General features: G+C 54.8%; 1 protein-coding gene across 1 annotated transcript in view; it reads left to right on the forward strand.

Moving 5' to 3' along the window:
- The first annotated feature begins 8,753 nt into the window (after nucleotides 1-8,753).
- The window catches only part of UBE2D2 (ubiquitin conjugating enzyme E2 D2), a 29,443-nt gene continuing 25,024 nt past the window's right edge, over nucleotides 8,754-13,172 (forward strand). The window contains exon 1 of the mRNA XM_082771663.1: nucleotides 8,754-8,944. Within this exon, the coding sequence (XP_082627789.1) occupies nucleotides 8,921-8,944 (24 nt within the window). The 5' untranslated portion in view covers nucleotides 8,754-8,920. The remainder of the gene's footprint in view (nucleotides 8,945-13,172) is intronic.

Genomic DNA, 13,172 nt, shown 5'->3' on the forward strand with positions numbered 1-13,172 from the left:
CTACAGCCTGCCCAGCCACCCCTCTGTCCCTGGGGAGCTGAGGGAACAAATCCTCCTGGAAGCCACTTTGCAGAGCCACAGGCCCCTTGCCAGGGGTCTCTGGGGGCTGCACGCCCAAGGTCCTTGATTGAGGCATGCCCACAGCCACATCCAGTTCAAACATTTGCAAAAGTAAGAGGGTGGGAAGAAGGAACAGCTGCACAGAGAGCTGGTGAGCTACCTGTGCTTGTCTCCAGGTTGGTGGTTTGTTGTCTGTAGAAACCCCAGCAAACCTGCTTTGCAGGATGTTTGACCTGTTTTCCAGCCTGGGGAGGACTTGTGGGTATAGACAAAGTGCTGTTTGCCTCTCCTACATGAAGGCTGGCTAAAATACTGAGCAAATGGCTTCCTCCTGTGCCGGGCCAGCTCTGCCTGCTTCCCCGGCCACCTCAGGAGGCTCCAGCTGGACCAGCTGCCCCCTTCCCCACCTCCCTCCTGCCCCCAGCAGCCGGGTGGCTGTCCTGCCCGTGGTGGAGCCCAGCCGCTCTCCTTCCATCCCCCCAGCACCCAGGCACCCTATTTCTGTCCCTTTCACTTCTGCTTCTAGCCAACCTCTGCCCCACAGCCTCAGCCCGTAGCTGTTGCTAATTGGAATAACGAAGCAGCGTGGAAGAACCATGTCATCTGCACAGGAGGTGAGGACCGGAGCAAAGAGACATCACGGCTGGCTGCAGACGCTTTGTCCTCCACGGCCTCTTGCTGTGAGCGACAATTCGTGTTCCCAGCTTGTGCCTTGGCTGGTGGCAAGCTGCAGGCAGGCTGCTCTCTGCTTGGATTGCCTTTCCTGAGGGCAGTGGTTGTGGTTCCCCTCACTGCGTGCTGTTACGCACCCAAGGCAAGGGCCCAGGGCGGTGTGCATTGCGCCAGAAGGTTTGGGGTGCTAAAAAAAAACACCAAAAGGACCTCCCCAAACCACTGTCGTGGCACTGCCGAGTGGGCTGGTGGTGATAACGTCTGGTTGAGATTTAGCTGGGCAAGGGAATCAGCTCCGTGTAAAGCACCCAGGCTGTGGCCCCCAGCGAGGACGGTGGTGTCTCACCCTGGAGGCTTCCAAAATACTGAGGTGCAGGCGGTGTGCCCCCGGGCAGCACGTGCCATGGCCTTTGACTAACCACGGTGCCAGAGCTCACAGAAAGCCCCACGCATGGCACTGGTGGGCGAGGGGCATCCAGAAGAGCTGACCTGGTGCAGCACAAACTAATTTAGGGAGGGCCTTGGTGCAGTGGTTGGAGCAGTGGAAGGGCTCAGCCTTCCCTGAGGTCTCAGCACCCATGGGCTGAGCAGATGGCTGCAGCCAGGGCTTGGTTTAGCCAGTGAAGGGTCTTGGTTAAACGCTCAAGAAGTTGTAATAACCTGGACAAGGCTAAGGAAGTCCCACAGCGATAGGAGGTGAAGGTAGAGGAATGCTGTGAACATGCCTGGAGCCTCTCCTGATCTCTGCCGGGTTCTTGGTGTGAGAAACTAAGTTGTATTTTTGCAGTAGAAAATTACTTTTCTGTATGCCAAGGTAGTTGTGCAGTCATAATAAGGAGAAACGCTAAATAGGTAAGTGGGCAGTAGAAGGCATCGCTGTTCCAAAATAAGGTGAAAGCTTGAGAAAAGCAGGATGAGCAGTGTGAGAACAGTAAAACAAAGATCACAGGTTCTCAAAATGTAAGAAAGGGGGAAAAAAAAAAAAAGAGGAAAAGAAAGAAATTAAAGGGTTAAAAAAATAAAAAATGTACATATATGGTATAGAGGAGCAAGGAGTAGCTTGTGAAACTGTAGTCAGCCAGTGAGGAAACAGGGAGGTGGTCAGGCATCGGGTACACAGGTGTCCCAGCCAAAGGATTTGGCAGTTGCCTCCTCTGTCCCCATACTACGCAGTGCCACATGGAGATGGGCTTTCTAGGGATGCGTCCAGCTCAGGAGGTGCTTTGCCTCGCCCTGACCCCAGGCTGAGCTCACCCAGCAGCAATGAGTTTTAAACAGTGGTGGCCCATCCCTTCATCTTGGGATCATGGAGCCACCCTGCCTGTCCCATGTCAATTAAGGTTCTTACACCCTTTGGGGCAGTAAATCCTCCTCCCTAAGGGCTTTTTATCCATGTAATAACCATCAGTGGATAAACCTGTGATTTATCAATCTTCTTTTGATCCGCTGTTAACCATCAGCACCTGCAGTGTCCCGTAGCAATGAGTCCCCTGCCACAGGTGAGGTGGAGAAGCCCTTTTTGCTTTTTCTGAAGCTGTCTCAGGCTGGCGTTGTTTGGGCTGCCCCTCTTCTTGTGCTAGGGGTGACAGGAGCCCCTGGTCCTCTGCCCATCCCCAGGTCACCAATGGCTTCAGACCTCAGCCCTCCCTTGCCTCCCTCCGGTCTGAAGCACCCCAGCTTCTCTGTTACTCAAAAAGCAGCTGCTTTGTGCTTGGTTGTGCTCCTCAACAGGCTCTGAATGGTTCTCCCAGCTCTCTTCCAGCTCACAGGTGTTAAACCACCAGGATCACAGCATGGGCCTCCTGCTGGGACCCCCACCCACCTGCCCTCCATCTAGCAGCCCCCTGCTCTCCTGCCCTTAGCCATCACTCAGCCCTGTGCTGGCACCTAGAAAAGGGAAACACCTAGAAAAGGGTGTCTGGGAGCCTTCTCTGGCCTCCCACCATGTGTCCTGTGGGTACCCGGCCAGACCAAGCTGAGATTGAGTGAAATTACATCAGAACACAGTAGCTGTGCGTTTCTATGCCTTCCAGTCACTTCTGCTGTTGATGTTTTGGGAGGTTTCATCCAGCCTGCAAGTCAGGCAGAGCTGGCCTTGGGGATGGAGCCGCCAGAAGCTTGGTGTTGGCCAGTCAGTTCGGCAGCCCCAGGGACCCCTGGAAAGCTGCCCCTGCCATTGCTCCTCTCTGCAGCAAGGAGGACACGGTGTCTGCAAGGACAGGATCCCTCGTTGGACCTACAGGAGCCAGCAGGGCATTGTCAGACCTGGAAGTGAGACCTCAATGAAGCAGCATTCCTTGCCTGAAGCTGTTTTTCATGCCTACGCAGCCACCCTTCTCCTCCACAGCTGGATTGTCCTGTGCGAGAGGGCAGCACAGAAGCCCCAGCTGAGGCCAGATCCTACCGGGGCAGTGCTATAAAGGCACAGTAGAGGATCTAGAAGCTGATCCTGGAAGACTGCGATTCATACAGCTGAGGTGGATGAAATGGGGATAAAATGGGATGAACAAGCAGGTAGGCATGTGGTGAGGCAGGAGACTGTAGCTCCGAAAAAAAGACTTTAGGGAAATGAAAGCGCAGCACAGGAGGATCCCAAATGTGACTGCCTGGGGTTGCTAGGCTTTAAAATAAAGCCATGCCAACAGCTGTAATCACACCTGTGGATATCGTCTTTCTTTCCTTGTTCCTCCTCTCTCACCCACTTGCAGGAAAATTGTTATTGCCTTCTGGGTCGGGACTTGCATACGAAGGAGGTTCGTTGGCTCTCGTGGCGAGAGAGGAGAGATTCACAGAAGCCCATCCCTGTGGCACAGGGCCCAGGCCTCCGATGTGCTGTGCTGATGCCAGGTGCTGGTTCCACCACCCATGGACCCATTGCCCCTGAGGTTTCTGGCAGGGAACGAACAACTCAGGGTCTTCCTGCAACTGCCAGCACCGCCTGGGTTTCTGCCCCAAAGCCTCCCGCTCTGTCCCCATTTAACCATTCAGTGACTGCCCTGTGGGGTCCTCAATGTCCCGCGGGGACCTCGTAAATGCAGCCTCCCAGCCCGGGCTGAGCTCTGGGTCTTCCCCTGCTTCTTCATTTGCCTTCCCCTGACACCAGTCCCAGCCTCCTGCTGAGATCAACACGGCCACAAGCTCCAAGGGCAGCGTGACCCTGTCACCTTCTGTTCCGGGAAAAATGAGTGCTCCAGGAGCTGGGCTGGAGAGGGTGAGTCTGACCCTGTGTGACAGGGAAGCTCTCAGTGGTCTTGTGTGAGTGACGTTTTTGGGCTCAGGTTTGTCTCCTGCATCTCACGTGGTGGCAGCGGTTGGCCAGGGTCCCCGCCATGTGCCCCCGTGCCCACCACGGCTGCCCGTGGGGCAGTGCTGTGAGCTTCCTTCTGGTTTGTGCCGACACCAGAAAAAGCTTGCAAAGCAGACAAACAAACAAAATGATTTGGGGAGAAGAGAGGGGTAGTAAGTATCAGAAATGAAAACCACAGCAGCAAAATAGCGAGATAAGCTTTTGGAATCTGTAAGACTTCACAATACTTTTTTTTTTTTTTTCTTCAGGTTTGGTTCATTGTGCACTGCAATTTCCATTAACACTTTTTTCTCTTCTCTTGTAGAAAAACCCATTGTTTGAAAACAAACAAACAAAATTCCAACCCATGCTTTACTGAATGAAGAAAAATCTCAGATTCTTGTACTAATTTGGTTTTAAACACATTTAACCGAGGACAAGAGCAAGTAGCTTTGGAAGTTACTTCTATTAGGCTTTAAAAATATGACAATTCTGGATTTGAGTCATTCAGCTCAGGACGAAAGACTCTGGAAATGGAAAATTGCTGTGGAGCAGGGGCACGTAGCACTGCGGGGTTGTCTGAAGACCTTCCAGCTCACTGGCCTCTGCTGGGCTTCTGGTGCAGGTCCTGTGCACGCACCTCCCCTCCGCATCCATTCACGACAGAGCGCACTGCTGGGGCACAGGGAGATGCTGAGGTGGGACCAGGACCATTTACCCTTTTCCTTCTTTCCCTTCTCTTTGTCACCATGAAGTGCCCAGACATGAGGATACAGACACAGGTGTGTGCTCTTTTTCCTGATTCCGTTGGTCTTGAGTGAAATGCCAGCACTGCTGCCAGTGAGAGAGCTGGGTTTGCCCTCTCCTGGGCTGCTTCCTCCAGGCAGCTTCCTTGTCCTGGCACAAGCAGTCTCAGAGAGAACCAGCCCAGCTCACAGCCCTAGGTGCTCAGTGATCCTGGAGGAAGCTAGAAGTTCCTTCTGGGTGAGATGATCCACATTAAGCACAACTGCGTGCCAGAGAACAGCCAGATATTTGCTGGGGCTTGCAAAGACACAGTTCCCACAGCCCGAATGCTGTCCTGTGGAGGGAAAAAATAATAAAAAATAACTAAATCTCTGAACCTTGCTTGCTTTCACTGTCTTTTGTGCATCGTGGAAAGATGACAAATGCCATGCTTTCTCTTTGGCATCAATGAAAGCGCTGCTGAGGTTTATCAGTAAGATAACTTCAGCCCAAATCAATGCTGGAAGTTTTCCTTTGGACGAGGTAAGAAGGTGGTGGTGACTTGTGGATTCTGCTTTGGGTCGTCTCAGTTTGTTTTTTGCCTTTCTCTGGAGTTTAACGTCCCAGGTTGCTCTGCAGCAGGATGCTAGGCTGGATTACGTGCCACAAGATACCTGATGCTCTATGTTCCTACAGGCTGCAATCCTCTGGTCATGTTCTGAAGGTCAAACTGACACCCGTGTTCATGCCTAGGGCAGCTTGTGCCTGGGGACAGAGCAGCAGAGCCCTCACTGCCCTGTTAGGGGCTGACGAAGGGCACACCTGCTGGGCTCAGGTGGCCAGCTTCACCTCCTCGCCATGAACCAGGCCAAACCTGGGGCTCCTTGCCCTTTCCTTAGCTTCTAGTTTCAGCTTTGACTTGGAGAACTACCCTGAAAGGGGTCCAATCGCTGTAGGGCAAGGATTGTCTCTGGATTTCAAACCTCCTGGCTGGGATCCCCCCTGCTCCGCTGACAAACACCCGGACACATGTTCCACAGGATGGTTATATGACTAAAACAAGCATCTCTAGAGCTCCTCATCTGGGAGAAAAAGGAAAAAAAACCACCAACAATCAACAAAAAAAAACACAGAATCAGCTCCTTGATAACTGTTGCTGTGGATACTGATCCACCTCGTCTGTTGACAGGGAGGACAATGGGGGAACAACGCTGCAGCTGCACTGCAGGTTTCCCTGGCACCTACAGACAGCCCAGCTGAGGATCTGCAGCAGGAGAGGGAAGAAAGGGTGTTTCATGAGGCGAGCGTCCCCATGTGATGTGTACATATACACGGAAGTTCACTCTGGAAGTTTTTTTAAAATGCTTGGACCTGGGATGCTGCAGAATTCCCCCAGACCAGCAGACGGGACTTTGGAGGCTTCTGGAGGAAACGCTGATGAGCAGCAGGGAAAAAAAGTGGCCTCTGCCTGTGTTTTCAAAGGCACAAATGTTTTAGAAGCTGCAGAGGCACGTAATTCCCCTCAGTTGGTGGTTATGAAGGAATGCAGGTCCTTGCTGCTTGCCCAAGGGCCAGAAGTGGAGCTTCCTCCTCCCTCACCCTTTGCTCTCCCCACTGCCTCAGGTCCATTTTCTGGGATTTTTCTTTGCAGCTTGCCCGCTGTTCACGTGCCCAACCTTGGTGAAGTGTGGGGGGTTTCCTTTTCTGATCATCTCATGTCCTTTAGTTATCTTTTCTCACCTCCTAACTTTTGCTAGGCTGTGATTTTTGTCCTCCTTCAACTTTTTGTGCCTCTGCCTAAGCATGTTGATTTTTCTTCCTAATACAGGGCTGTGACCTGACCGCGCTGAGTAGAGCAGGAGGTGGCGAGGGGCCTGCTTGGTGCCAGACCCTGTGCAGGCAATGTTGGGAGGCGCTGGCAGATCCCCCAGCGCAGTGAGACCACCAACCCTGCCTGCAGGTCTGCAAGGACAGCTCCCCTGCAGCAGAAGAAAGGCAGAAAGCTGCAGGTGAAACATCTGAAACGCAGCAGGAGGATGCTGCATGGCCAGCAGCAACCTGCCAGCCCGGTGGGTGATGTCTGCAGCAGGGGCTGATGTGGGTACGGAGCATTCGAGGGTTTTCAGAGCAGATGCAGCACCTGATACAGGGAAATGCAGGTGTGTGTGAGCTGATCCCACTGTCCTTATGTTTGAGCAGGGGTGGAAAGAGACCAAAACCTGCGGGACCCCTGTGAAAGCAGCAGGTGAGGTGGAAAAACAAGGTGGGAGCAGGTGGTGGAGGAGAAGTGAGGGTGACAGGCTGCAGGTAGGGTAAGGGAGCTGTAAGGGAAAGCAGACCTCGGGAGAAAGCAGGGAGACAGGCAGCAAGAACGTCTGTTGTCACATCAGGCAAATACCTAACTGTAAATCCTGAGGAAAATGTCTTTCTGGATAAAACATGGCCCGGTCTACAGCAAGTTAACATCTATCTGTGTAAAGGTTTAGGCCAACTCTCAGAAACTGAAACCGAGATCTGCTTTTCAGCACATCTAAGTGGAGTGACCTGGGGAGTAACAACTCTGAAAATGACTCTGCTACTTTCATTTTTATCTCTTGGAGAAATTCGGATCTGTCTGGTAAGAAATCATAGTTACTGCTGGTACTAAAGTGACAACAACAAAAGTATTTTACAGTTTTTTTATTATTATTATTTTCAAAACTGTTGATTTTTTTTCTGGATTGTGCTTTACACTGCTGTACCATTCAGAGAAGACTTCTTTTTTTCAAAGCTTGGCAAGGGAAAAATAGCAACCTTTCTGTTGCATTGCAAGCCCAAATTAATTTTCCACTTTGGGGACAAAATCCAGTACTTTTTAGGAGAATACTGGGAAGAGCCAGCTTCAACCCAGAGCTCTGAAAAGCGAAGGCCTCAGAGGATGTGAGATGAAGACATTTTGAAAATTTAGGGCAGGGAGAGCTTGGGGTTAGCATCCCAGCAGCTGCAGCTCCCCGTGCTGGCGGAGGCTGGTTCCCAGCCTGGGGCTGGGGGTGGCAGAGCCGCTGCTCGCTTTTCCACAGCCGAGGGGTGTCTGGCGACCCTACAGGCGACAGGAAGGAGGGGAGAGAGCAAAAAGCTGCAAACTGAACAAAAACAGTTGAAAAACAAAATAATAATAATAATACAAAAATAAATAAAAATAAAAACCACCACCCAAACCAACAGATTTCTGACCAAATCGGGGTCTCAGGGGAAACCAAATGCGGGTCTCAGGGGGAAACGGTAACTGAGGGGAGGGGGGGGGGGGGGGGGGGGGGTGTCTGAGGGCCTCTCCCAGAGCCTGCAGGTCCCCCCTGCCGCCCCCCGGGGCGCCGTGCCCCGGACTGCCGGGCGCGCTGCCTGCCGGGCGGGCTGACGGCCCCGAGGCCCCGCCCCCTTCCCCACGCCCCGCCCCGCCCCTCCCGGTGCCCGGCCGGGGCCGCGCCTCCGCCTCGCGCTTTCTCGCGAGACCTCAGCGTCACTCACCCCCCCCCCCTTTCCACTCCGCCGTATCCTTCCGCGCTCTCCCCCTCCCCCTTCTGGAGAGTTCTGCGCGCCCGGCGCGCGGCAAATAGTCCCCGCGCCGCCCTCCCCTCCCCCTCTATCCAAACCATTCCCCTCCCCACACCCCCGCAACCCCCCTTAAATCCCCCCTCGCTCCCCGCCCTGCGCCTGCATCCCGCTAGCGGGGAGCAGAGAGCAGGGTGCGGGGGGGGGGGGGGGGAAACAAGGCGAGCGCGGCGGAGTGATACGCGGCGGAGGGCGCTGTGAGGGAGTGAGGCCGGCGGGCGCCAGCGCATAAAGCGCGCGCGGAGGGATGCGGTAGCGCTGCGGCTCCAGGCTCCGCCGGGCAGCGCGCGCCAGGCCCGCGGCCCCCTGCCCGCCTCCGCCGCCGCCCCCCCCCGCAACGGGGGCCGCCTCCCCCCTTCCCTCATCCCCCCCCTTTTCCCTTTTTTTTTTTTTTTTTTTTTTTTTTTTTTTCCTTTCCACTCCCGTCCCTCCTCCCCTTCCCGGTCCGGCCCCGCGCTGCTGCCGCCGCCTCCGCGCCGCTCCTCCTCCTCCTCCTCCTCCTCCTCCCCTCCCCCTCGGAAAATAGTCCCCGCGGGCCGCCCCCTCCCCGCCCGCCCGCGCGCCCCTCCTCGCCGCCTCGCGCACACAATGGCGCTGAAGAGAATCCACAAGGTAAGGCCCGGCCGCCGCCGTCCTCGCCGCCGCCTCCTTTTACGTAACCCGGCCGCCCCGCCGGGGCTGCGGGGGGCAGCGGGGCGGGGGCGGCTCCGTGCGGGGCCGGGGGAGGCCCAGCGGGGCCTGCGCCCCCCCCACACCCCCCCCCTTCCTCACCGCCTCCCCCCCCACCCCACGGGGCTGGGCCCTGTGAGGAGCCGCCGCTTCCCACCCCCCCCCCCTTCACTCCCGGCCTCCTCCTCCTCCTCCTCCTCGGCCCGGCCCCACCGCGGCAACGTGGCCCCGGGGAGCCCGGGCCGGGCCTGGAGGGGCCGCTAGGGGGCGTGGGGCCGGCCCCGGGCCTCCCCCCACACCACCCCCCCCCCAAGGGGCCGCGACCGAGGCCGGGCACCGGCAGCGCCCCGCCGGGGGAGGCCGGAGGGGCCCTGCGGGGCCTGGAAGCAAAGGGGGGGGCTCCCGGGGCCGGGCAGAGCTCGGTGTGGGGCTGTGGGGTTGTTCCCGGGCTGATCTCCGCGGTGAGGCACCGGGGCCGCTGTCAGGAAGCGCCCCGAGGAGCCTTCCCCTGCCTGGGCTCGCCTCACGAAGGCTGCACCATCACTGCCTTGTAAAGCTGGGCCTCTGCATGCTTCATCCTCAAAAATATCAGAGCTGGGAGTTCGGGACCCGCACGCAGGGTTCGGATCTGGAAGCCAGTCCTCCCACAGGGCTGCTGGTCTGAATTACGGACTGGATCTAATGCGTGTTTAGAGCCAGATGTGAAGCTGCTACCTGCTATTGGAGCTCGGCTTGCCTGTTCTGATAAGTGGCATCAGGCCTGGACTGCGTTTTAATGTCTTTGTTCTGATCGTAGGTTGTCTTGAAGTTCTTGGGAAGCTTCATGGGTCGTACTGGTCAATTTAAACCTAGGATGAAGAGGAAGGCTGAAGAGTTTGAAGGATTGCATGTGCTTGTGGAATGGGCAGGCCTTGAAGGAGAAGGCCTCGGAGTGTAATTTTAGTTACTGAAACTTCCAGATCAGCACACAGTACCGTGTTACATAAGCAGGCTGTTTTCTCCTTTAGGATCAATTGTACACAAGATTTGGTCACTGATTTTGTTGGTGCTTAATTCGGATCAGTTTTCACGCTGTGTTATTTCAGTAGCACATCTGTGGACATGCAGGTACCCCGGAAGACCGCCCCTCTTTGGGAGCGGGTTATTTGCCTGCCAGCAGCGTGTGCCTGGGGGACACCGGTGAATGCTAGGACAATAAAGGTGGTGGCTGGGGTTGGAGGGGACACCCACAATGCAGGGCTCTTGTGGGGACGCTGCATCTTCTGCAGGATAATTTGTAAAGCAGGCAAAGCTACTTTCTCTTTCACGTTTGCTTTGGTTCAGGTTTCTCAGAGTTCTGTTTCTAGCAGAAGAGAAACTGCACGTGTTGGGCCTTGGGTAACTCGTGGCTTGACTGTTACTCACTGGTTACTCATGGGCTGATTGTTCGTGCTGCTTCTCAAAGGTGAAGAATCCTGAGGCATGATGGGGACTGCGTTAGGGCACAGGATGCTGCAAAGCCTTGGGAAGTGGCGTGGTGTGGAGGGATTGCTGGAGCAGCAGCATGTATGGAGCTCAACAAAGTACTGAGCGCTCCAGGAGAGGAAGGACGGTGGCTGTGGAGCAGAGGTGATAGGGCTGTAGGCAAGAATCTCCAGCAAAGCGTGCGAAGGGATATAAAGCCCCTCATTCCATCCGTCCAGGTGCTTTGAAAGTTATATGGGAGTTCAGGTGCAGATGGGAAAGCAATCCTTTAATTGGAGTTACTGGGGCTGTCTCCCGCAGTTCTGTCAGTGATAAGCACTGGTGGTTTGCACCTCAGCTGTTTTAAACCCTGTGGAGGGTGTTTGTATCACCTGGCTTTTGTTCTGGGCTCTGGGAAAAGTGGAGGTGTTCCCTGTGGGCTGACCATCCCTGTCAGGACAACCAGGGGAGCAGCAAACTGCTGACCTTGCTGTACCTTGTGGCAGGACCAAAAGGCTGCAGAGTGTGGGTTGAGTAGAAATAATCCCAGTGGGCTTGAGTACAAAGGAGCAATGGAAGGGGAAGCTGCTGCTTGGGCGTTTTGGGGAGGGTATTATCAGCCTTGGTGTATCAGTGTTCAGCTCTTATCCTGCTGCTGGCTTTTGTGCTTGGCGACTTGTGTTCATTGGGTTTATTGTCCACCACGGGCTGTGAGGTTTTCTCCAAAGTTCTTGTGTCCCTGGATAACGTCAGCTTCAAAAACGAGCAGGAAACCCCAGGACTAAACCTCTGGCACGGTGTGAACGACGTTACCTGAAGCGGTGTCCTGCACCTTGAGCTCCTCTGGGCTGGAGGAGGCAGCACCAAAAGCTGCCTCCAGGCTTGTTCCCCCTGGGAAGCGGTGCAAGAACCCCTGCAGTCAGTGCCAGCTGGGGCTCTGGGGCTGTTCTTGGGGTTGTTTGGGGACTCGAGCTGGCGTAGCGCCTCTGCACGAGGAAGCAGGTGCTGTTTTTGGAGCAGATGCTCCTGAGGAACTCTCTCTTGGACAGCCCCCTGTCAAATTGTGGTGTTCGCTGTGGTCTCGCAGGCAGCAGCGCTCTGAATTTTCGCTTAGGTGTGTGCTGGCCTGTGGATCTGAAACTTGAACTCCTGCCTTGGGAGAACCCTTCAGCTTTGGACAAATCGGGCTGCTTGCAGCTACGCTGCCCAGAGTGGCCCTGAAGCCTGGGGATAACAATTGCCTGCAACAACTTCATCGCTATTTTTAGATCTATAACAATGATGAATTTTATCATTGTTATCTCTTAGAAGAAATACAGTGCGAAGACATCCAGAGGCAGGGTAGGAGTGATACTGGGTGGCTGTATGAATGGCTTTGATTTTAAGGCTTGAACCAAAGCACTTTGGGTGCTTATCTAGGAAATACTGATCTATCCCCGAGGAAGTGGGGTGCTGTTTGGAATTGCTTGGAAGGGGGGGGCAAGTAAAAGGTTATTTTTTTTGTAGTTTATGGATTCCCTCATATGAACTGCTCGATAGACCTCACGGTGAGGGAGAAGAGGGAACCAGAAGCTGTGCTTGAGCCCCGCTGAGGTATTTTCTTACTGTAAGGAGCGGTGGCTTCCTGCCTGTTCTGTGGGGCTCTCCATGTAAACCGTGCTGCTCTGTGGGGCACAGCCCTGCTCCGTAGCGATGCCCCTGAGACAGCGGGCTTCCCACGGCCCGGAGCTGCTGGAACTCTTAAAACATTGCAGTGTAACTTCTGCCAAAATGAGTGTCACTGGTGGAGGAGTTGCTGTAGGTTTACTGGATAACCGAACGATGTTAGCGTGCGTACAGCTGGGTTAGCGCTACCTGTGTTGGGCAGAGCTCCTTATTTCTGTGCTACAGAAACAGTGAAAGCAGCTCGTGGGAACGCCTTGCTCCTTCTCTTGGAGCTTCTTGCTGTGTGCATGGACCTGCCAGTGCAGCCCATCTGTCCGGCACACGCTGGTTGAGCTGCTAGCTGGGCTTTTTTGGTGTTTGGTTTCCACAGCAGGAGGAAGCCGTACGTTGCTTCGGTTTCCTTGCTGCCCAGGCTTTAGAAAACAAAGATGAAAGGTGGCTGATGGTTATACCAAAACTTGTTCGTAACATCGATCTTGGCTAACTCTGTATTCCGTTAAATTTGGCTGTTCTTATGCCACTCAGTTAACTGCTTGTCTTCCAATGCTTGAGTCCTGTAAGAAGTCAAGAAGGTCAACGGATCTAGGCTGTGTCAAGTACTGGAGAAGCAGATTCTGTCCAATGGAAAGGATGAGAATCCTTCTGAAGGTTAAAATGTTTCTGTTACTGGGGGGAAGTAGCCTTAGACTGGCAGAGATTCTGGAATCACAACGGTCTCACAGAAGAAGAGAACACCTGTGGGATCCGTGACGTGACCTTGGTGCGTGCACGTGAGCGCCGCCTCGTACAGCGGCCCCGCTTGGCGAGCACCGACTGGAGTTGTGTGAAGTGCCGTGGTGTGGGCTTTTAGACCTTTGTGTTAGGCAGACGTGGGGCCTGCTGGCCTGAGGAGCGTGCAGCAGGCTTGGGGGAGACTTGCAGACATCAGGAGCTGTGCAGGTAGCTGGCGGCTGGGCTCCTGCTGCTCCTGCTCTTGAGGTAAGGCAGAGTGCTATCGATTTGTCACCGGCCCTGCTGATGTGTTCCTTGGCAGTGCTCTATTGAAAGCTGCTAACAACTCATG

This window comes from Aythya marila (genome assembly GCF_965140915.1).
Source record: "Aythya marila genome assembly, chromosome: 14".
NCBI lineage: Eukaryota > Metazoa > Chordata > Aves > Anseriformes > Anatidae > Aythya > Aythya marila.